Source organism: Amphiprion ocellaris, chromosome 11, assembly GCF_022539595.1.
Source record: "Amphiprion ocellaris isolate individual 3 ecotype Okinawa chromosome 11, ASM2253959v1, whole genome shotgun sequence".
NCBI lineage: Eukaryota > Metazoa > Chordata > Actinopteri > Pomacentridae > Amphiprion > Amphiprion ocellaris.
This window is the reverse complement of record NC_072776.1, coordinates 28,846,068-28,871,870: the sequence shown is the minus strand read 5'-3', so window position 1 is coordinate 28,871,870 and position 25,803 is coordinate 28,846,068. Positions and strand designations below refer to the sequence as shown.

General features: G+C 38.3%; 1 protein-coding gene across 6 annotated transcripts in view; it reads left to right on the top strand.

Moving 5' to 3' along the window:
* satb2 (SATB homeobox 2) overlaps positions 1 to 25,803 on the top strand; it is an 80,948-nt gene that overhangs the window by 37,393 nt on the left and 17,752 nt on the right. For all 6 annotated transcript variants that reach the window (XM_055015356.1, XM_055015357.1, XM_055015359.1 and 3 more), the window contains 9 exons: positions 10,498 to 10,624; positions 13,135 to 13,258; positions 13,799 to 13,901; positions 15,957 to 16,007; positions 16,537 to 17,135; positions 20,093 to 20,305; positions 20,419 to 20,505; positions 21,299 to 21,451; positions 25,364 to 25,558. In XM_055015356.1, the coding sequence (XP_054871331.1) occupies positions 10,498 to 10,624; positions 13,135 to 13,258; positions 13,799 to 13,901; positions 15,957 to 16,007; positions 16,537 to 17,135; positions 20,093 to 20,305; positions 20,419 to 20,505; positions 21,299 to 21,451; positions 25,364 to 25,558 (1,652 nt within the window). The remainder of the gene's footprint in view (positions 1 to 10,497; positions 10,625 to 13,134; positions 13,259 to 13,798; positions 13,902 to 15,956; positions 16,008 to 16,536; positions 17,136 to 20,092; positions 20,306 to 20,418; positions 20,506 to 21,298; positions 21,452 to 25,363; positions 25,559 to 25,803) is intronic.

Genomic DNA, 25,803 nt, shown 5'->3' with positions numbered 1-25,803 from the left:
GTAATTTATTGTTGCACACATGGTAGTGATCTGCAACAGGACAGTGTCATTTACTGCTGTCTTTTCTCAACTATGCAGAATATTCCATCTGGGGATGTTGCCTCACATCGATATAAAATGGTAACAACAGAGCGGCACTGAGCAACATGGCTATTGCAAGAGACTGAAAATGGTGGGAGATCCCCATCTGTTTGAAATCTCACTCCAGCGTTTGTGTGTGTGTTTGTGTCATCTCCCATAAGGAACTGTTTGAGTTGAGTCTGCAGACCCGGGAGTTTGTGGACATGTTGCAGGAGTTTGCATCGGTGTGTTTACATGAGCGTCCCGCTATTAGAGACACCCAGAAATCTAACCGTGTATATCACCTTATACTTGATACTTATTAGTATCCTCGTCAGTGCATGGAAGAATAATTGTTAATCTCACATTCCTCTAACAGTTAACCATAAATTAGTTTGGTGACCCAATTTGTTCCACTGAATGTGTTGGGAAACTGGCATCTTGAAACCTGTCGACTACAGACTTGGATAGGCCAGAATTTCTGTGCTTTCTCAGTCTAAAATGCATATTTTAAAACCCCCCTCTTGTGAAAATCAAGTTTATTACCTTGTTAGCATGCCCATATGGTGTGTTTTATTAGCCAGAAGACACATGAAGGGTACAATATGCAGTAAACACCATGGATGAGCATTTTCCACCTTGAAACTGCAGCGTTTCAAGGCAGGGAAAGATTATTTTCATGGAAAGAACTCATAACTTTATGACTGTAATACACAAAGATGAGCTTTGAAGGGGTTTAATCAATTCCCAAAGAGGGGATTTTGTTGCTGCCATTTGTGCATTTAAATCGCTAGCATTCAGAAACCTGGATAATATGTATACATATGGAGTACTCTGAGCTACAGTAGGATACTCAGGTTTTTCAAAACCAGGAGAATCATTATTCAGGGTCCTGAAAGTGAGAGCTAATGTTTCCATGTACAGATCATAAACAGGACCCTACATTGTCTATGTAAATGTGCCTTATGTACAGATGGTTTTCACTGTAGAAACTTGGGGCAGGCGCAAATGTTTACTTTGTGTCTGGAGTTGTTGATGACAATATTTCAGAGGAGACTGCTACTTGACAAGGACATCGAGAGGAATAAAATTTAGTTTGATGTCCTCTCAGAATTGGATGAGCCAGGATTAGTCTTCTCAGTGATGCTCACCCTGAAACTGACATTGATAAAGGTTCTTGTGGTCAGATTATGCATAAAGGTTGCGACCACCCCACAGGTAGTCCCTTCATTGCTTCACTTAGCCAGTAGTCTGGCAGTGCTTGATTATCTTTCAGCTTGAGGGGTAAAGATTGTTTTGTTGGAACATGCACCTTGCACGCATGAGACGGCCACTGTGATTAAAATTCCAAAACTTGTGTTAGGTTGCTGCTCTGAGATTGTTGTTGATTTTAAAAACGGCGGCATGCAGACAACAAAGGAGACAAGAAAGTTAACTGAAATCAGCAGCCAATCACAAGCTCACACCTGCAACCTTTATCTAGTGAGTCAGTCCAGCTTTTCAGTCCAAATGAAGCAAACCTCCATCTTCTCTTAATAATGCCAACTCATCTTTAGCAGAACAGCATTTAATCACGTAAAGTAAGCTGCTGTTTTTTGATTTACAACCTAGAAACTCATCTCTGTTCATCAAAATAACATATTTATGAGTTTTTTCAATGAAAATGATCCCTACTTGCTTTAAAAAGCACTGTAGTTTCATGGTAGAAGTGTCAGCAATGGTGTTATTTCACTCATTTACGTCTCCTTGCAAATATAAAGTGCTACTAAAATTAAAAAAATAACTTGATTTTTACCAGTGACAGTATTTAAATATACATTTAAACTGAAAAAAGAATGGAAATGCTAACCTGTTCTAATCTATAGCAGACAGATTACAAGAGCTCTACACTTACAGTGGGTCACCAGTCCAACAAACTGATGGTTACAGGAATGTCAGTTTAACAACAATGTTTTTCAATGAAAACATTACCTTCCGACCTTAAAATATTTCATATCTAACTTTACACTGTCACCTTCTGTAAATCATATCGGATTCACGGCTGTTTGTCCACCCAACCCTCACAAAAACTCACAGGACTTTTACTCAGGACACAAGAGTTCAATTTCATGTGGTCCCTTGTTTTCTGGCGTCTTCGCTCACTGTATACTTAGGTTTCCTGTTGCAGTTTCTTTGTGTGTATACTATTAAAAAAATACTTTGTTAAGTTTAGGCACCAAACCTACTTGGTCAGGTTTAGGGGAACATCATGGTTTGGGTTAAAATACCCTTGAACAAACGCTAAACACAAAGTTCTGGTTGTTTTCTACGTTGCTGGGGTGACGAGTGTCACCTCATGAATAGCTCCTAAAGAACGCAAGGATTACTCTTTTTTTTAGTATTTTATTGTGTCAAAAATACATTTGAGGGGTGAACCAAAATAGCTATTGCACATTTTTGGTGAGACTGGGCTACCACCTTCTATAGGATTACATAGCACACAATTCATCTCGTCAAATGTAAACAGAATGCATTTTCACTATCAAATTCTTCTATTTTTTGCTCTTCAAGGTGAGGATTGTTCACACATTCATCCACCACCTGTAATTAGGATAAAGTGCTGCAACGATAGCAGCTTCTTTCTCATTCGTGCTGCAAAATATTACAAAAATATAACACAGTCCTGCAATCAAACAACATAAAGACCTAAACACAGATGTCATGTAAAAGAGAATGATTCATATCATCATACCTATAACTACATTGGCCGTGTTTGGTAGTTTTCCTTTATTTCTATAAGGAAAACCAAGTAAAAAGCTGAGATCTTGAGATATAATACCATTAAAAAACTAGTGCAACAGGGTGAGATACACGAGCATCCAGACAATAGGACAGCATTTAATAAAGTCGCAGGCTACCAAAACCCTTTTTTGGAAAGAAAAAGAAGTTAAATAATAAAATTATTACAAAAATTGTCTGTTGAAACATGCATGAGCAGTTACAAATTGACTTCAGATGCAGTGCAATAAGGATTTCTTTCCTAATAAAGTGGCAGTGATGGGTCGAAATACCTTAGCAGGTGCTTTGTCGAGTAGAAATTGCTACCAAAACAACAAAAATGAGATTCCACACAGTGCTACTGTTATCAGGACACTGGAATTGGGGATGTGATGCAACAAGCAGGAGAAGCATAAAATAGAATCACATGCAAAATCCCTAAAATATAGATGACTGCAGAATATATTAGTGGCACAAAAAGTCTCTTCTGGAGGATAATAACATGAGGAATATCTTCTAAGTGAGAGAGCAGCGTGTTCCTCCTCTCAGATGTTACGCAAATGCAATCTGTATCTCTATTATTAGTCTCTTTGTCTTTAAAGTGTAAACAAAATATTTATTAACTTGGTTGTAAAATTCAGAGCTGCAATTGACAGCCTGTTAAAGCGAGTTAAAAAAACAAACAGCACTCAGATGCACATTATCCTACAGCGACGGCCCAAAATAGCCGTCCAAAAATGGCATGGCGAGCGTTGGCCACGGTCTGCACATGAAGGCCATTAGTAGCACGTTTAGCCTCAGTGTTTTTGCCAAGTTTCAGGGGAGGTCTCTGTCTGTCTGTCTGTCTGTCTGTTTCATCAGTGTGTATGGAAAACGGCGAGCCACAATGGTCCCCCTGTCCACATCAATGCACTCCACACAAAAAACACCACACCAGGGGCTTCAAAGGCAACAGTGAACGGGACATCACAACTCGACACAAACAAAACTTGAGCAATGTTCACTCAGAGGCGCGCACACACTCTGTTTAACCCGTTGCAAGGATGCATTTGCACACTCTGATCTGGCGTACGCTTGCTGTGGAATACCGTGTAGTCATGTAGTATCGCAGACAAAATAGTGACTCACATACACACACAGACACACACTTCCCCCAGCTTCTCTCAAATGAATACTTTTTGTTTTTTAAAACAAGCGTTTATGTTAAATGAATAATTTCTGGCTTAAATTATACATTTTTTCCTCTGCGGTCCACGACCAAAATTACACAGAGTCCCAGCTATTTTCTCCCTGTTTGAATTGTGTCCTGCATTCTTGTGTCCCAGCGGTGTATTTAAAGTCCCACGGCCTTTCTTTAATTAGCTTAGCCCAGTAATTAACTGGGAGATATTGTTTATTTCAATTATAAGGGTTTGAAGGCTTTTATAGAATGGATGGGAGCAGACCTGTACTTTACGGCTTTAGTCAGCGAACAGTTAACGGTGGTCAGTGAGAGACGGTATTGTTGCAGTGCCACGTCTGACAGGCCACAAAGGGTCACCGCTGCAGATCAGCAGTTTACTGGACAGCTCAGTTTGTCAAGAGCAGCCTCGGCTCAGACTGGATGCTGTTACATTTTGTACACCCCTTTGGTATACGGCAATCATATCTATTCAAACTAAACATTATCTCTTAATAAATAACTTAAAAATGCCTTGCAAATCTGGGATAAGTCATGAATAAGAACATCTTTTGGTGTCCTGGTCTGTCATGTTCTTTTTCAATTTGTTGCCTAGAAATTATGTTTATACACACTACTGTTCAAAAGTTTGGGGTCATCCAGGCAATTCCACGTTTTCCATGAAAACTCACACTTTTATTCATGTGCTAACATAATTGCACAAGGGTTTTCTAATCATCAATTAGCCTTTCAACACCATTAGCTAACACAATGTAGCATTAGAAGACAGGAGTGATGGTTGCTGGAAATGTTCCTCTGTACCTCTATGGAGATATTCCATTAAAAATCAGCCGTTTCCATCTAGAATAGTCATTTACCACATTAACAACGTCTAGACTGTATTTCTGTTTAATTTGATGTTATATTCATTTAAAAAAAACTGCTTTTCTTTCAAAAATAAGGAAATTTCTAAGTGACCCCAAACTCTTGAACAGTAGTGTATAATCACATTTCAAGCTTTTGAAATTTCTAAATCTGCAAATATGTTGATCTGAAATGCATCAGTTAAATGCTCACAGGCAAAGTATTTCTGTTGCCCAATAAACAGATGTGAGTTCATACTGTACACAAACCCTGGTCCCAGTTGCAATGCTTTGTATGCCCACCATCCACCCCAACAACCTCCTAGCAACTCTTTGGTAAAACATGTTAATCTAGGATAAAGCACTATTAAGAAAATCTTCGATTTACAGGTCTGTCATATCATTTTTCAACCCTGTCTCCAAGAAATTATACTTATAAGCAAAAAAATGTCAAGCTTTTAAAAGAAACACAACTGCAATTTTTGCCATTTTCTATCTTGAATCTTTCTATTAATGTAGTGAGAAGATGTCATTATTAATACATATCTGTGAAGTTGCAAACATATGAAGGACTGCATCAGTGAAATGTTCTCAGGCAATGTATTTGTGTTGCTTAAACCACAGATGGAATCCATACTCTGTGAACTGCAATGTCTTGTGTGGCAGTCCTGTGCTTTGTACGCCCAACATCGACCCCAACAACCTCCTAGTGACTTCTTGTTTATATATCTTAATGTGGGAAAAGCCATGAATAAGAATATCTTTTGGTTTCCAGGTCTGCTATGTCTTTTATCAAGCCTGTCTTTCAGAAATTATGTTTCTATAGAACAAATTTGGTGCTTTGTACACCCACCATCCACCCTAACAATCACCATCCAGACATTTTAAGAATTTTTAAGGAGTAAATGAAGATGTACGCACATCCAACCAAAACTTTTTAAGGTAACAAGGAAGATCTTTTCAATTGAAATGTCGCCTTTTAAAGAGAATTAAATGAGTCTAAAAGTGTGCAAACTCTCTAACCAACAACCAAGAGATGTTCAGAAAACACAGCATTTTTCGTATACTGTAAATTGCTGCCTGAATAATGCTAGGTAGGATTGGTTAGACCTCTAACCCTCGATCTTTGAGTATAGGGAAGTAGCTGTAATGTTGGACTGAGAGGCAGCTGCTCAGTTGTTTGCTTCAAGGACCAAACTAGCTACTAGGTGAGCACGATGCTAACATGTTGATGTAGATAAGAGACAAGCTGAACATCAAATGAGGCATTTCAAGAAGGTAAGGAGCAGTGATTTCTGTAAGAGAAACAACTCTCCTCAGCCTTTGCAGATATTAAACATGCATACTAAAAGAAAAACCCAAAGAGCAGATCACAGGGTGCTAGAAAAGATCAAACCAAGGATTAAGTACTCGCAAAATATATTTTAACAACAAGAAAACTCAAAACTAGGTCTTGTTTTTAGTTACACCTTCTCTAAAGTATGTCTGGTTAGAAATAAGCAGAGCAGTTTTTGGATGACGTGAGTGGCACTGTAACAAGACTCACCGCTGCCAGTTTTTAAGCTGTTAGTCCCTGAGCAGACATTACACTGAAGATGAGCAATTTAGAGGCGTTTCAGCAGAGAAGAGCCCTCGCTGAAATGACTGTATGACAAATTTTCATTAGAAGGATGCAGCAATGTCTGATGGGGAGGAATCAGGTGAATGGGGTTTCCCTCCGTGAGTGCCAGGGGTGGAACCTGGAACCATTTTGGAAGAAGCTCGGTATTCGAATGCAGACCGATGCGACCATCATGAGACAATGGGATTACTGTGTGTGCACGTGTGTTTGAGTGTGCACGCAGGCATGCGTATGTGCAGGCCTGTGCGAGTGCCGACGAGGAGTCGCAGACATCAGTGTGCGTTTGTGTATGGATTTGTGCGGATGGGCACACTCAGACATGAGCCAAGCCACCAGCCGGCCACATAAAAGCAATGTCTCTGGGAGGTGGAATTTTAATCTGAATATGGGAACAATGATTTCTACTTTTAAATGTGGACAAGAAGCAGAGCCCATTGAACAGCAGACCAAAAATCATGGATCAATTATTAATGCATTCACCATCACACTGTGAGCGTGTGAGTGTTTGTGTGGGTGGGTGTGTGTTTGCATGCGAGCTGGTACATGTAAATGTCCATTTCTCTGTGGGCTGTCATGTGTCCGCTGCGAGTTTGTGTTTGCTTATTCACCCGTTTGTTTCCACCCAACTTGGCATTAGAGAAATAGTTGGCTTATTTTCAGATGCTGCATGTCGAAGACGGCCGACAGAAGCTCTGTGTGTGAGGTGGAGACAAAGACAGGAAAAAAATAAGGAAAACAACAGCAGCACAAGATAGGCTGGGTGGGTTTAGGGTTTTATAGAAACACAAAAACTCTGGTGCATGTTAAATTCATGTTGTCACGTGTGCAGTGTTTATTTTTATATGTCACAGCTGCAAAAACAAAGAAAAAGACCAGAGAAAACCACGTCATTTCACAGTAGCACTTGGTGATTTCAAACAATGGGAGGTAGCATGTCACATCTCAATGAACGCAAAAAGATGATGTTTCTATATGCAATATCCTACATTTACTATGTGAAGTATCTGTCTGAATACCATTTTAAAGGAGGAGTCTCTGATTCTGGAGGGTGATTGTTGATAAAGTTGTCAAAATTATGCCATTTATCAGAGCCAGAAACTGTAAAAACAGTTTTGACAGCCCTTTAAACTATGATGTGCAACATGTGGTTCCTTTGGAAAAATTAATGAAATTTAATCATCTAAATTGTGATATTTTATCAAAATTACTTCATTTATCATGTCTCATTTAGAAAACTTGCCAATAATAAATAGATGTTAAAAAAGGAAACATTCTGCACTCTTTATGGCAAGCTATGACTGACCTGAATGGAACCTATAGCCAGGTGGCAAAAATTTGAGTTGCGGTTGAACTGCAGGCAGTGTCTTAACAGAGCAGAGAGGAGATCACAGGTGAGACTGAGAGGAAAATATATAAAGATAAATATATATCCTATACAGAGGAGCAAGTTATCAGCAAGTTGCTACGAGATACAACCAGCATGGTGAAATATCTTCCGGTGATGTTCAGGGTGAAAGAGGCGGTAAAATTGTAAATAATTAAAAATCTCTAGCATGTAGAAGTATTTTTTTTTCCAGGATTGGCAACACAAGTGGGCATTTGTTGATTCCAATCTCCTTTTGTTCCCATCTTTTAATGATTTATGATACTGTAACTGTGTCATACTGCTCATAAGATATTTCAGACTTTTCTCTACATCTAGTCATGATTCTGTTGTTTCCACAGAAGTGTAGGACTTTATGTTGCAGTGAAAATTGAGATACGGAGCAAACAAGCAAGAAAACGCAAGAAAATGTATAAAAAGCAAATGTTCTACGGGTCATTTTTGAAAATATTTTTCTTATTTGTTGTTGCAAACTGTGTACAGACAGAAAACTGAAGCTTTCATATAGAAAAAGGACGTTTTCATGTGGTCCAGATGAACAAAGACTGACCACTATAAAATAACTATATCTGGTTCTGTTTGGGTTCCTGAACGTCTCCATGGTGGTCTTAGGTTCTCTGGGGTTCTCCTCCACTCTGAAGGGTTTTCAGTCCATTTTCCACATAGTGTTTTAATGATGCTCCCTCTGTATGGTCAAATAATTAAGAACACAGGCCAGCCTGAGTGGAATCAAAGATATAAGTGACTGTAAACACAGCGAACGGCGGCGATCAGAGGAGGGAGATATGGGGGAGGGAAGGTGGGAGGCAGAAGGGGGACAGAATGAGAGAGAGAGAGAGAGAGAGAGAGAGAGACTCCTCAGGACCCGTCTGGATCCCATTTAGAGGATAGTAATGCGATTAGCTTTGTTTAGTTTTCACAGCTCCAGCCAGTCCCCATGAAAAAAAGAACAACCTCTGCGAGTGTGTGTCTGTTTGTGTGTTCTGGCGAGTAAAGGTGAAATGCACATGTGTGTGTTATGTTGTGTATTTGCATGCTTATATTCTTCCTAAAGACGATGACGGTGCAGGCCTGCAGAAACACAAACGTATGCTAATTCACAAACAAAAAGCTCTTTTTCTGTTTCTGAGTTTGGATGACTTTTGGTGGCTGCTGCTGTGCCGACACAGACCACACAAAATATCACACAGCGAAAACACAATTTAACCCACTTCGCAGAGTATTTGCTCTATTCTAAACTACCAAATACATGGTCAACAATTCTCTGTATCAATAGAGACGGTTTCAGTAAAGGAAAACTGCTGCTGAGATTTTTAAAATGTTCATTTTTGAGCACTTTGAGCATTACATATAGAAGTAGAATCAATTAGTTGTCAACTGTTCAATTAATCAGCAACTATTTTGATATTCAACGTTAAGTTTGTGTAACATTTAAGGACGTCATGTGGGGCTGTAGCAAACCCTGAAACATCTTCTATACCATTTTCTGACGTTTTATAATTAACAAACTAGTCCAGCTAATATTCAAACAGCTGAAAAGACAATAAAAATAATCTGTATTTGCTGCCAATGAAAGTGAGTTGCACATTTATCAGGTTTGTCTTGGGGCAGCCCACCAGGAAGATAACATAACTCTGTTTCAGCTGAGGTACATCTGACAACAAAACACTGTACTTTGCTCTTTTTAAACTATTTTTTTATGCTTCAGTAATTGAGTGAAGACTTGAGGTTTCTTTGTGCACAGTTGCCTAGTGTAGTCTGCACTGTAAAAACAAAAAAGGCAAGGAGGCTGGAAAAAATACATTAAAAATCTGTAAAAATTGTTAAAAAAAAAAAAAAAATAATAATAATGGTAAATATCTGTATTATAATGATATGTTTAGCAGGTCTTAATACAGTGAAACATTGTAATTCTACAGTCACATGTAAGAAACAATACGTGATATTAACATTATTTACAGTTTTGGCCTTTTTTAAGTCAACATGTAAATGAATCCTTTTATTCTGTGATTAAACTAGATAATATCTCATTTACAGAACAGAGAAAATCAGCAGTTCACTGAGTCTGCAGCTGCCTGAAAGACACAGCATTCATCTTTAAAAAATAGTTTAAAATAATGTCAAATATGCATAGTTCCGCATAATAAGAACCTTGCTTTGATAACAAACCGATTTGCAGCAGCAACTTGTTTGGGAGACATTTTTATTTACACTTAAACGTTTTAATGAATGTGTTGCATCTGCAAAGTCGTAAAATGTGAAATGTATCTGCAAAATGCTCACTGAAACTGTTTTCCGTTTGTTTTTCTGCAGAATCCGCTCACTGTCCAACTGAAGCACGAATAAGCATTTTTTATGACTCTATTCTGATTTCTCGCAGCTCTTTCCTAATGTTAGCCAGTCATGCTGGTATTGGTTCTTACTAGAAACATGTTTAATTGACTTTCCCAAACTTTTAACCATAGTGGTTTTGTCACCTAAAACTTAACATGCAGGACTATGGGTGTGAGAAAGTCAGATTTTTTTTTCTTTTCATTCCAGCTTGCCATTGTGCAACCTTACCACATTTGTAGTACTACATCTGTATTGTGTTATCATCAATTATTATCATTAAATGTGTACAAAAACTGAGAGAATCTGTGTCTATGTCCAGGTATCATCAAGGTGGGAAGGTGGAACCCTCTGCCCATCCACTTTCTGACCGACGCTCCAGAAGCTACAGTCGCCGACATGTTGATGGAGGTTTACCACATGGTCACGCTACGTATTCAGCTACAAAGGTAAAAAGATTTACAGTTTCACTACATACGCTGGGAAAAAAAGGAACTGCTTGACTGTAATTTTTCAAACAATTCACTGCTATTTTCGGTTAAGTTAAATTACAGATAATATGTAGTAAAATCACAGAAAAATAATCTCTTTACATGTGATCTATGGGAAAAAAACAGGTCAAAACTGTCAAAAATGTCCAGATCAATAATCTGTATTTTTATAAATGGTGATTCATTCCATTACAGTGTATGACTAACACGGAATAAAATTACACAGTTTTTCCACTGTCCTTAAATCAGCAAAAATATGATTATTTTACACATTTGTTATTACTGGTTGTAATAAAAGTACAACACAGTATAGTATAAAGATAATATTTTGCAAAAAAGACAGGAGAAAAAAAGCATTAATTCATGTGCTGACTGCAAAAAAGGCCCAAATTATGAATACTGCTCACATAAAAAAATCAGCTTTTTATAAGCAGTAATTCAGTCTGTGTCAATGTTTGACTGTAAAATAACACATTTTACTGTATTTAAATCAGTACAAATATCATTATTTTATAAATATTTACTGTTACTGAAAAGAAAAGTTAATCTAATATCGTTATTTATGGTCGTGTATAAGTGAAAGCTAGTTTAATACTGTTATTTTACAGATTTACATTGTTATAATTTTTTTGGTTATTTTTTTGTTTTTAGTTTTGTTAAACAACAGTATCATTTTACATGTGGACTGTACAAACTGTATTTAAATCTGGTAAAATATAACTATAATAACTATTATTATTTTACATATATTTGCCATTATTTTTACCTTTCTTTTTCTTTTTTTAAAGACAATGACAGTATTCCACTGTTTAGCATATTTTTTCTGGCACCCTTCCTGCCAGATGTTCAGTTTTTATTTATTTATTTATTTATTTTTATTTCTTTATTTTACAGTGTATCTGGATCTGAGTTCATTCGTTAGATTTCACATCAAAGTGTAGGACTCTGTGATGTTTTGTGGATCCACTGCTGCACTGAATCAGACACTCGGTCCACTGGGTGGCTGATGTCATTGTGGCTGATTGCAATGGAAGAATTTAGCATATCTATCAAATTTGAAAGCGGCAGTATTGAAACACTAAAGGCCACAGTTGAACAACCCGGTGGGGATTTATCTATTATCTGTCTCTGTCGAGAAGCGCCGGTGTGCCAGGAACTCCAAGTTCTCTAGAAAAAGTGAAGCAGGATCCTGATGGACAGATAAAAACAGATAAACTCCAGATGAGAAGGGTTATTATTGTTATTGTCTTGGCACATACCAGCCAGGTTTGTTTACGTGTTTATGAGCGTATCCATGGCAGAGCTTTGGCGCACTTTGAGCTCGGAGCTGAAATGATTTATTTGAGGTTGAAATTAAATAAAAACAGGGAGATTGCAGGAAGATAGTCCATCAACAGGAAGCAGTGGTTTGTGGTTGATACATTTGCATGATCAGTGGGTGTTCATTAAGGTTTAAATTACTTTCCTTGTTGAAACTTGGATGAAAAGACTGATACCGCTCTACTAATCAGTGAATGTGAAGCTACAGACAACAGCCAGTTAGCTTAGCATAAAGCTTGTATTACCTTGTTTAGCCTACTTTTGGTTTTTCCAGGGTTGCTGTCATCCAAAAATGAGCATTCATGATCATTCTTCTTCTTCTTCACAAGTGCAACTCAAAGAAAATGAAATTAAACATTATTGTAAATACAGTAAATACACAACTACATGATAAGAGTAATAAATAGGTTTGATACCAATAAACTACATGAAACTACGCAAAAAGTACATAAACGCAAGCATAAAAATTGCACTTTTAAAAATTTTGTTGTAGATATCTAATGAATCAGTTGCTCGAGGGCTGAAAACACAAAATACAGCATCTCTGTAGATATTAGCTCTACTCTGTCAATATTTATGACATCAGTAGATGATCTTAGAGGCATTTTTAACCACTATATCAGATAAATTTCAAGAGCTAGTACATACAGACATTTAAAGACTTAACGCAAAATCTAAAAAATCCATTCTAAATTGAATGGGAAGCCAACTGAGAGCCTTTGAAACCTGACTAATGTGGTTTTCTACATTTAGCTTTGGCGAAACGTTGTGCTGCAGCATCATTAGACAGAAAATGTTGCATGCAAATTCAATTTTTGAGACGCAAAAAGCATCTCAGAAATATTTCTCGTGTACACCTGGTTGGTTCACACTGTGGCGTAGATTTTGTTGCTGCTTTTTCCTTTGATTCCAGCCTTTATGCTAAGCTAAGATGATCAGCTTCTTATCATCAAACTCGACAACAAAAGCGTTCCCAAATGTCAAACTACTTAATGAATATGGCCGAGCGGTTATCCACAAAACATCCCATGTAATGCTACAGTTTCAAGGGGTTTTTATGGTTAGTCCTTTCATGTCTCAACGCATTAAGGTCACCTTACAAAAAAAAATAAAAAAAAATTGATGTTTGGTTCTTTGGTTTGGTGTAGTTTTTCAAAGCTGGAGGATCTGCCCTGCGAACAGTGGAACCATGCGACTGTCAGGAACGCTCTCAAAGAGCTGCTGAAGGAGATGAACCAAAGTACTCTGGCCAAAGAGTGTCCTCTATCACAGGTAACAGCATCAAAATCACACAATCCCCATCAGGAGACCACTTAGCAATGCCGTGATTCTTTAAGCATCCAACTTGTTCACATCAGACCCTGAAACTCTCCAGCTAACGCCTGAAGTCAGCTCCCATTTGGGCAATTACAAAATCCAGAAACTATCCTTTACTGACACTTTTATCAAACTCCACCCCACAAATTAAGCGTTAAACTCCCCAGCTGCATGTTTAGCCCTCGATCCTGGTCCCATAATCACTTGTGTGTGAGATGTGTTTGCGTACTGTGTTTAAATGGATCTCTGGTGGGGGTGTTGATCGCTGCATCAATTGCAAGCATATGTGTGTGCGGCTGGAGATTCCCTTTCTGCACCGTGCTGGCTCGAGTTTCCATGGGTGGCTTCCAGTCATGATTAATGTTTGTCTATTTCTATTGTGTGTGTTTGTGTGTGCATGCCATGTGGCTGTTGCGTGAGTCTAAGCATTTCATATTATGTTGGTTATTAATTATCTTTCCCCCCTCTCTCTCTCTCTCTCTCTTTTTCTGTCAGAGTATGATTTCCTCCATAGTGAATAGCTCCTACTATGCCAACGTCTCCACTGCCAAATGTCAAGAGTTTGGTCGCTGGTACAAGAAGTATAAGAAAATAAAAGGTGAGGATGGTAGACAGGGACACAACAACAATATGATGATGATATCTGGGGTAGAAAAGAGTTTTCTTTTCCAAGGCTGATATGATTTTTAGTGATGAAGAAGACCAAAAATTGCTAAACTTTTGCAGTAAAAATGAAAATGTTGGTGTCAAAATTCAGAATAATACAAACTCCAACTGAAAACCTCATTGGAACGCCTTTGTTCAGAATATGTTTTGAATTTTAATAAAAGAAAGCATTTATTCTTCAGTGCTAATAGGCTAGACAAGACAAGAGCAATTATTTTCATTGTCGATTTCATGTGTTCATAATTTTGTTGAATAATTGATTAGCTGACTGGTCTTTAAAATGCTAGAAAAATCAGTTTTTCTCAAAATACAAGATGACAAATGTCTTGTTTTGTCCACAATCCAAAGATATTCAGCTTACTGTGATAAAGGAGGAAAGAAACCAGAAAATATTCACATTTAAGAAGCTGCAATCACAGAATTTAGCCTGTTTTTAGTATAAATATTTAACTAATAATTGCTGATTAATGTAATTGTTGACAACAAATCCATTAATCAACTAATTATTGCAGATGTATGGGAATAAGAAGCCTGTAGCCTCTGAGGATTTTTTTTCTTACTCAAACCAAATAATCAAATTAGTTGTTGCCTCATTTAATAGTAGACATCTATCTGATATCATTATAAAAAAAAAAACTAAATGAAAAATGCTGAATATTGGACACAATTATCAGCCAAATTGGTATTCGGTTAATCCCGAGCAGTAAATAATAAACAAAACTCATCACATAAAATTTGGTCCATTTTCTTTCCCTAAAAAGTTCATTTTTCTTGTGACATACTGTACATTTCAACCTCTTTTGCTAAAAAAAAAATAGTCTGAGGGAAACAGATTGATTGAACAGAATAAAAGCATTAAATGAGAGCTCCACTGATTTAGTACTACACTCCTAGAAGCAGAAAACAGACATATTTTTTTCATCCTCCATCTTGTCAAAACCTGCAGCCTACATGACCCACAATGCAACTCTGGAAACACAAACATCTTTAAACAACTACTTTGAAACACCCAGAAAAAGATCTAAATGTGTAAAAACTGGTCCGTTCAAGCGGGCTTCAGAGCACATGCACGAAGCCACACTTCTGCGCTATAGATGACATGCACCTCCTCAAAAATGCAGCTACACATCGCTACGGCAACCACCGAGACACCACATGACCACAAAAACTGTGACTGGTCAGCTCGGCCTGCTGGTGTTTTCTCCTACAAGTTCCTGAGGTGGAGACTGTTGAGAGTGAAAACAGCGCTGGGAGGGTGGAAAACATCCACCGCTGCCATCAGTCCGCTCACTGTCACTGGGAATAAACCCACACAACATGGCGATGGCAAGTCTTCATTCAAGATGAAGCCTTTACATCTGAAGCTCTGTCACTCTGAGTCTAACAAGGGAAGGTGGACACAGTTAACTGTAATGTTTATCAAGGTCAAACATATGTTTCTTAGCTTACCAATTAAATGTTTTGTCAATATAAAGCCCAAGAAATAGTGAAAAATCTGTTACAGTTCAAGGAGGATGTCAGACCCAAAAATATTGCAATATTTAATAAAAATATAATATTTATCAGAATTAAAAACAGAAAGAATCCTCGGTATATCAATTTTCCAGCAGTCTGTGAATGCATCATTTGATAGACAGGTCTGTCAGGAAACATGATCAAATAAATCTCAAAATTGTGATTACTCATACAAGTCACTTTATTCTACATGTCTCATCAAAAAAATAGAAAAAATAAATCATATGCATAAGAATCTACACTTGATTCTATAACTAGATGGTCTGAAGCAATTTTTTTAACAAAAACTTTAAGTGAAATTATGATCAACAAATAAACTAGGAATTATTTTTTCCTATACGGTTAAATTTATTTCTGATTCCTAGTTTTAACCATCTGAATTTGTCCAGGCATGTAAAAATAAGGGAGGAGACTTGAAATCTTTAACTCAAAGCGTCGTCCTTTCTGACTGTTTTTTTGTTTTGTCAAGCAGTAGATTACCTGGAGAAGATGTGGTCTGGACGAGATGCTGCTGACATCAAAAGTAAGAAATGTTATCGATCTTTGTGACACTGTGCTGAAAACTGTGAAACTTTAGTACACTTATGAGTCTCAACAACAGAAATCCAGACTTCCAAGTTTTCATACATTCTCCAGGGTTTGTTTTCATATGTGGATGCAGCCATACACTTTCTGGTGCCCCAATTTTACTCCTGTTTGAAAAGGTTTTGTCCATTTTCAAGTGCCAGTAATTAAACATTTGGTCTCTGCTGGAACTACTTAATCATTCAGATTTGCTGGGAACAACTTTGTCAGTATCCTCACCATATTTCATGGCTGTGGAACCTATATTCCTGCATATACTGAATCTTAAAGATTGTTTCCCGTTTGAGAATTTCTTTGGAAAACTTAAAATAGATGTATAAAATTTGAAATTATCAGGCAAAAGTATTTTACAGAACTTTGTTTCGGGCCCAAGTAACAAATTAGTAAACTTCTGCTATCTGAAAAGCTGCAGACTGACCCATTAGGCAAAGGTGTTTGTTTGACCACTCCTGTCTTCGTCTCACCAGTTGAGAGAGACAACATTTCGGACTTCTGTGTGCTGGGTCAGAGGCCTCCTCCTCCTCACCTGGCCAGCCTGGCTCAGCTCAGCCACCTGGGGGCCGGCAGCCCTCTCCTCAAAGCAGGCTCTGGAGATCCACAGGCTCCCTCCCAGCCACCCCAGCAGCCTCCTCCTCCTCCCCAGCAGCAGCCCTCACCTCACGGCCCCCTCCACCACAGCCCTCCTCTCCGTACGGGGCAGGTGCCTCCTCCTCCGCCGCCACCTCCTCCTGGAGCCCTGCAGCCCCTGCTGGGTCCAGGCGGGCTACTCTCCCCTCAGCTATCTCCGCAGCTGGTTCGCCAGCAGCTCGCCATGGCCCACCTCATCAACCAGCAGCTCGCCGTCAGCCGCCTGCTGGCCCACCAGCACCCCCAGGCCATCAACCAGCAGTTCCTCAACCACCCGCCCATCCCTCGAGGTTCGTCCAAAGCCGGCGCTGACCATCCTGGGAGCAACCCCTCGGCCGCTGAGGTCTCCTCCGAAATCTACCAGCAGGTCAGAGACGAGCTGAAGAGAGCAAGCGTCTCCCAGGCTGTGTTTGCCAGAGTGGCTTTCAACCGCACACAGGTACGAACACAAAACACACGGCGGTCAGGAGGGTGAGGAGGGAACGTGGTAAAATCAGGATTAGAGGAGGAGCAAGGAGATGCATTAACCTTGTTATTACATGTTCCATTTTTAAAGAAACTGCCAAAATTACATAATTCATCGAAACGAATCATAAGATTTTTAACACTGAGAGTCCTTGAACTAAATGTCTGTGATGTGCTCTTCTGTTGGAAAACTCCACCAAACATAAGCTTAAAATAGTGATACTTCATCAGAATCACTTCATTCTATGTCTCATTTAAAAATACACCAAAAATGAATAAACAGATTCTGTAGAAAACAAAAAATTCGGCTCCATGACCATGAGTGACTCAGCTGTGACTAACAGTCACATGACAAAAGTTCAGAACTTTCTGACTGAACTGCCGGCTGTGTTTACACAAACCAGATATACGACATAAATAAGGAAACAAACTAAGATCTAAGCTGTGAAATATCTAAATTGTTTAGAGTCTACATTCTTCCCCGATATCAGTAACATCCTTGGAAGCTAGGAATATGTTGCACATGTTGACTCCAGTTTTTGCGACCAGCAGCTCGAAACAAATAATCAATGAAATTCGACTTCGGGTAAAATAGGTAAATAATGTTGTATGCCTTTCTTAATGAATAAATTGCCTGTTCTGTCAATAAAAAGTCCAAGAAATACAAAAAAATCAGTTCCTCAGGTTCAGGGAGATGCCTCACCTAACAATCTGCACCCCAAAATTATTTGTCATGTTTGACAAAAATTGAAAATAAAAAATGTCACTTCTGAGAACTTTCTAAAGTTTAATGGCATTATAGCTGTGTCATCTTGCACAAAAGACATTTCAGGATTTTCTCTGATTTTAGCCATGGTTGTTCTGTTTCCACAGAGGTGCAGGACTTTAAATTGCAGCGAAAAATAAACCAACAGTGAGTAAAAATGTGACAGGAGCAAAAATCGTTTGGAGTTCAGAGGGTTAAGTACAGGACAGTTTAGTTTCTGACAGCATGAGCAATAAGCCGAAGATAGAAAATCTGAAAACTAAAACACTGCATTTTATGGCGACATTGCGTCAGGTAAGACTCAAATATCACCCTGCTGCTCGCTGATTTACATTTCCCCAGAAATAAACAGATCATCCACAAACTATCAGGTGAGAGGAGATAATTGCTGCACTTGATAGAAATAAATGCCAGTTTGATGTCACTGATAGATGATCATTTTTCACACCGGGTTCGGCTAATTTGGTGGTCACCCGCCTGGTATTTTCAGTGGGACTAGCAGAAGCGTGGCGGGGTTGCTTGCCGGGTCATTGAGCCTCCATTCCCGCCCCCGCAGCAGCACAAACACCTGATGCATTCAGGCTGAGCTGAAGCGCTCACTGCACGCCCCATTAGATCAATGTAATGGGAGGTGGCTCGTGCATCCAGCGGTCCAGAGGCCAGGTGTGTGTTGCTGACATTTATGTACAAGGATGTGCATTTACAAAAGCATCCGATCTATATGCAAATACTGTAAAGATAAAGCTTCACAGTTTTACTAAGTTTCAGCAAAAACTATCATGCTTTCTTTTAACAACATCAATAATTTTTCGTATGACATGTCATTGTTTCAGCTCCTTAAATGTGACAGTTAGCTGGGTTTCCCTTCAATTACTTAAAATATAATAATAAAGTCGAAGTGTAGTCTATTATTTCACAAAAAAGGACTTGAACGGTGTTTTTCCGCCTACATGTTGAAGAAAATAATCAATCAGTTTAGCATATTTGATGGTTACTAATGCATATTGAAAATGACCGCAAGTTCCACCTTTACCCAAAATCGTAAATAGTAAGTCAAACAGCATGGTTACATATTAACATGTAAGTATCAGATAATATTGTACTGTACCATAATCTGAAGATAGGATAGAAGAAGATAAGATAAAACTTTACAACAAAACAAAGTCACATAACATATTAATTAAAATATAAGTAAGATAACTGAAAATAAAAATAGAAAAGTAACTTTTACTTGTAATAAACTATTTGTACAATATCATAGTAATACTTGCATTTCATAAAACTTCATATCAGGCTTAGGTTATATATGTTTTTTTCAACTTTATGATATTATAATGCACTCTGGATCTTCATGGAAGCCTTATTTTCAAATTGTTATATGTATTCATGTGTGTAAACAGTTATATTGTGCTTTTTGGGGGTGAAATTGACCAAATCTAACCTTAATATTGTAATATTTTATCAAAAAGCACTTTATTCTTTATGTCTTAATTAAACATTTGTCCAAAATAATCATTCCGTGCTCCTCAGAGGAACTGAGAAGCCATGACTGACTCAGCTGTGATCGACTGTAACATAAAAATGCAGAGTTTTCAGGTGAACTGCTGGCAGAGTTTCCACAGAGCATAGAGGAGACAACAAGAAACACAGAGAGGAAAATAAAACATGCTGGGTCTACAAAGTAAATGTAGCATGGTGCAAAAACTGCATACAGAGGAGCAAGTTGTTGGAAGATACATTCAACATATTTCTAGAATTAATGTGCAGAGTAGAGTGAAAAATGGCGAGTTTTTGGAGGTTGTAAAAATGTAAATAGTAAAAAATCTATAACATGCACAGCCCATTTTTCCCCAGTGTTGGCAACAGCACTTGGTGACTTGAAAAAATTTTGTACACATCGTTTCAACTTTCTTTTTATGATTTATGGAAGTATAGCTAAGCCATACTGCACAGAAGACCTTTCTGAGTTCTCCTTCCTTCTAGTCATGGTTGAACTGTTTCAACAGAGGTGCAGGACTTTATACCGCAGTGAAAAATGAGCCCACAGTGAGGAAAAGTGTGACAGGAGCAAAAGAAACTTCTTGGGGTTCCAATGCTTAAATAAAAGTTAAACAAAAAAAAAAGATAAAGTTCACAGTGTAAATGTGTGTGTTTGTGTTGGTCAGGGCTTGCTGTCAGAAATCCTGAGGAAGGAGGAGGATCCACGCACAGCCTCACAGTCTCTGCTGGTAAATCTGAAAGCCATGCAGAACTTTCTGAACCTGCCCGAGAGCGAGAGAGACCGGATCTACCAGGAGGAGAGAGAGCGAACCATGAACCCCACAGTGGGCCTTCCTGCCTCCAACTCCTCCAGCCCTGGAGCTCCACGACTCTCACAGGTGTCTGTCTACGCTCACGTTGTAAAATGGTTGCCACAGCAGTCCAATGAGAAGCAGGAACACAGATTTAATCATAATGTAACATGCCATGTTGTGTGTTTGTGTGCGCATAGAAAGTGTGGGAGAGGAGCTTGGATGACCAGATAACCCCTGATACCTGGGCCTCCATCTGGAAGAACAAGACTAAGATCTCCAACTCTGTGAGTTATCTGCAATCTTTAACTTGCCCTCACAGAAATAGGCTGCAGCATGTCATGTACTGCTAAAATCTGTGTCAGGTTATGAAAGGTTTTATCTTAACAAATTCCATTTTAATATAATGAAAGAAACAGCTTCAAAGCTATCATAGGAGCAGACTGTAAACATAAAGGACATTATACAGTATTTGGAAATTTCCTTCCATCTGCACATAACAATTTAGCAATGTCAGTGATAAGAAGTTCCCTCTGATGTCAGGGCAAATGCCCATTCATGGCTGTGGGTGAATTTGTGTGCTATTCTTATTATGGCTATGTAAAATTATCTCAGCATCGTTTACACTGAGGGAATGTAAGCGAGCTGGTCTGTACATGTCTTGTGGACTACTTCAAACGCTGTGTATACAAGCACTCTGAGAGCCAATACATGTTCACTCAAACAGAAACAACAAAGAAAGACAAAAGAGAAGGACTTAATGACTTTGATCTGTAAACAAAATTCATGTGGAGACGTGCGCTGCAGATGTGCAGCTGATGCTCGCACAGCCAACACTGCATGTCTGTTCTCAGTCGCTTGGCCTGATCATCAGCTGATAACCTTTTCTCATATGTAAACATCACATTTGCTTTTATGGGAGTAGTTTTGTACAGTAAATGACAATTCCTACAAAATAGAGGGTATGTCTCTATGGTGGTTTATCTGATATCTTGGCCTCTCAGAACATTAAACAACATAAAGCTCCCTTGTTTTTTGTATTTGTACTTACTGACGTCATGTGTTGATTCTTTCTTGCAGCCAAAGCCGTCTGGCCCGGCCCCCGACCTCTCACTGAAGCTGGAGTCGCTGGTCAACATTACGTCAGGCATCTATGACGAAATCCAGCAGGAGATGAAGAGAGCCAAGGTGTCCCAGGCTCTGTTCGCAAAGGTGGCAGCCAACAAGAGCCAGGTGAGGAAATCACTGCGGAAAAAGGAGGTCACAGTCACTTTAAAGTGATAATGGCTTTTAGATTAGTAGTTTATTTTTCATCCTAAGTCAAGACAATCACTTATTCTCTGCTTGATAAAGACATAATTAACAAGTATACCAATTTCAAAAAGTTATACAGGGGTCCATAAGAAGAGAAATGTCACAAAATGGTTTTAAAGCTTTAAGAAGCTCATAAAAAAACATTAAATTTGTGGTATTGACAGAGATGCAGAGCCAAAACCCTCATCAATTAATTGATAGATCATTGTAGCTGTAATATACAGAGCATCATTTGGAGTTCCTTATTTTAAGTGGTCTTCAGTGTGATCTTTAAATTTCAATATACAAACATACAATTATATTTTCAATAGGAAAACATATAGAGGCGTTTGCTGTCCTGAGTACTAACTGCTGGTACACAAATAAGTGGACAGAGTCGTTACACAAATGGTTACAAGGCTAAATAACTAGAGTAAAGCAAAAGCAATTGATAATTGGTTAAAAAGCTTAAAGGCATGCATGAAAATGCTAAAAGAAAGCTAAAAGTAACTGATAAATGCTGAAAAGGCTACAAATTGTGGATGTCACAGCTAAAATACAGTCACTGTTAAACGCTGAAAAAACTAAAACTTATCAATTTAGCAGCTGGAATTTTTTTTAAAGCTAAACGTTATGCATGCAACTGCTGACATGAAGTTAAAATGAACTGAATGTAGAAAAATCTGAAAATCATGCTCGTAACAACTAAAACGTAGCCCACAGTCATTGATACATGCTGAAAAACCAATAGAATATGGATGTAACTGCTAAAAAAGCTAAAAGTAACTGATCAGTGTTGAAAAGCTAAAGGTTACGGATGTAACTGCTAGAAAAAAGAGCTAACAGTAGCTGATCAATGTCGGAAAAGCTAAGAAACATACGTGTAACTGCTGAAATGAAGCTAAAATAACTGAAAAATGGAGAAAAATCCGAAAATTGTGGTCATATCAGCTAAAACATAGCTCACAGTCATTCATAAATGCTGAAAAAGCTAAAGGTTATTGATGTAACAGAAGAAACAGAGCTAAAAGTAACTTATTAATGTGGAAAAAGCAAAAAAAAAAATCATGGATGTAAACAGCTGAGGTCAAGATAAAATAGCTGATCAATGTGGAAAAAGCTCAAAAAAATTCATAGATGTAACTGCTGTAATGAAGCCAATAGTCACTGAAAAATGTTGAAAAAGCTAAAAATCATGGATGTAACAGCTGTAATGAAGTCAACGGTCACTGGGAAATGTTGAAAAAGCTAAAAATGAAGGATGTAACAGCTGAGATGAAGCTAAAAAGAACTGAAACATGTTGAAAAAGCTGGAAATCATGGATGTAACTGCTAAAATACAGCTAACAACCACTGAAAATGTTGAAAAAGCTAAAAATTATGAATATAACAGCTGAAATAAAGTAAAAGTAACTGATAAAAGACATGCATGCAGTCTGTTTGCTGCCCCAACAGTGACTGTAGGTATACTAATCAGAGGACAGAGTGGTAGTATCTATACAGGCTCCAGTGAATCAGACAGTAGCTTCACATGGATCTAAATCGCTTCATTTAAAGATATAGTTCATTTAGCATGCGTCTCTGGACAGTAGCATGTGGCTGAGTTACCAGGTGGAAGCGTGAGAAAGGTACCGTGCAGAGCATGAACATAGTATGTGCACCGCATTGCCTTTGTGTGTTTGTGTGTGGTGAGCGTGGTCCCCCAGGTCGGTGGGTCTGGGGGTGGCGGAGGGTCACGGCTCAGTGCACCCATCTGCTGCAGCTGGCCACAAGGACAGCGAGCAAGGGAGAGCGAGATGATCAGGCTATTAGCGGCGCATGCTGCCCGAGGTGGCTGGTTGAACACAACAGCTGGTGTCACAAACCGAACCAGTCTAGCACGTATAATTGAATCTTCTCGTTTCTCCTTCCCCCCAGCTCCCTTTCCTGCGTTTACCTCGCACATCCTGCACACTTCCAACTTTGACAACTTTTTGTCTGTATTTAACCCTGCTGTTAATTGTCTTTCTATTCATTCTCCTGCATACTTCCCCCCCTTTTTATCTCCTTCACCCAGTCTGACTACCACATCCTGTCAAGATGTTACAACTTTAAAAAAAAAAAAATTGCTGAAATTACACCATTAATCATAGCAAGAAACTGTAAAAACAGAAACAATCGTCAAATTTTCAATTTACAACAGCTACTCAACTGATCATGTGTGATATGTAGTTCAACCAAATCTAAGCTAAAGATCAGGTTATTTCATAAAATCAATGTATCATTTAAAATTGCTTCAAAATTACAACATTTATCAGAGCAAGAAACTGTAAAAACAGAAACAATCATCAGAACAGCCACTCAACTAATCATGTGTGACATGCAGTTCAACCAAGTGTAAGCTGAAAATCTTGATATTTTATTAACATATTGATATATATGCACTGTTCTTCTATTTGCTGCTGTTACACTGTAAATCTTCCTGCTGCATTATCAATAAAGGTTTAATCTATCTATCTATCTATCTATCTATCTATCTATCTATCATCTATCTATCTATCTATCTATCTGTCTATCTATCTATCTATCTATCTATCTATCTATCTATCTATCTATCTATCTATCTATCTATCTATCTATCTAATACATGTCTCACTTAAAGATTCTCCAAAAATGCACCATTTGCACCAGATTCAAAAACAAAAAACTACATGCTCCTCGGCACCAGCAAGAGGCCATGAGTGACTCAGCTGTGACCAAAATTCAGGGACTTCTCGACTGAACTGCAGGCTGTGTTTACACAGAGCAGATAAAAGACGATATGGAAACATGACTGGGAGAAAAATAAAACAATCGTGATGAATAAAATAAATGCAGCATGATTCAAAAACAGTACACAGAGCAGCAAGATGGAAGATACATTCAACATGGTGAAACATCTTTCTAGAGTTGATGTGCATTGTGTGTAGTAAACACAGAGTTTGCAGAAAATGTAAGTAGATCAATGTCTATTTAGTATGTAAAGCCTCCATTTTTTTCAGTATTGGTATCACTTGAAGACAATGAAATGTTTAAATGCTGATTTGATTTTTTTCTAGGTATTATAAAATAAATAATCTGAGAAATTCAACTTTAATATTTTAGTTTTTTCATGACTATTGATTAAATATTGTCTGCAACTTAAAAGTTTTATATAACTCAGTGAGTTAGTTTCTTTCATTCTGCAGTCTATGAATTTAATTATGTGGTAGGAATAAGTCAGTTGAATTACTTTTTAGAGTACGTAAAACACGAGAAATTCTGTCTTAAAGAGCCTCATTTGTAGAGGTTGTAAAAATATATACCGATAAATCTATAGTATATGCAGTCGCTGTATCTTTTCCAGTGTTGGTAACATCTGTGGAGAACTGGAGAAATATAGCACAAGTTGATTCCAGTGTTTTTTCCATTTTTTTTTGTAAAACTATCAAAGAATACAACTCACATTAAAACTGTGTCATACTGCACAAAAAACATTGCTGAGTTCTTTCTTAATCTAGTCATGATTGTGCTGTTTCTATGAAGGTGTACGACTTCATACTGCAGTGGACAATTGGAGCCAAGAGTGAGAAAAAAATTGTTTTTGTGACAGAAGCACAAAATGTGACAGACGCAAACATCGCCCAAAAAATGCTTGGAGTGAAATGAGTTAAATAACATGTTTATTAGGGAGGACTGGGAATGGTAAAAAGTGAGTTGTTTTTTAATTGACCTTTAGGGAGAGCTGGGTGTTCAACTCTTATGCTAAACTAAGCTAACAGCCTGATAGAAATGAGGTATCAAACTTATAAACAAGTTTATTTCACCAGCGGAACTAACTTTTTTCCTGTCCAGGGATGGCTGTGTGAGCTGCTTCGGTGGAAGGAGAACCCAAGCCCGGAGAACCGCACGCTGTGGGAGAACCTGTGCACCATCCGGAGGTTCCTGATGCTGCCGCAGGCCGACAGAGACCTGGCGTACGAGGAGGAGTCCAGACACCACCACACCGAGAGGCTGCACACCGTCCTCCACCTGCCACAGGACACACAGGTAAGTGTTTGCAGCTGCACGTCCAGATGTGGATTTTATTTACGCCTGGCATCGCAAAGGCATCTCTGGGAAACACACTGAACAGATTTCCTGCACATCACCTCATCTCATAATATTTACATCTGCTAAAATGGGCAGTAAACACATTGTCTTCCTCTTCACAACAAACATGCATCCTGAAAATATATGTTAGATATGATTAGGATATTTTCACGCGATCTTCCTGACCTCCGGATTTTCAAAGC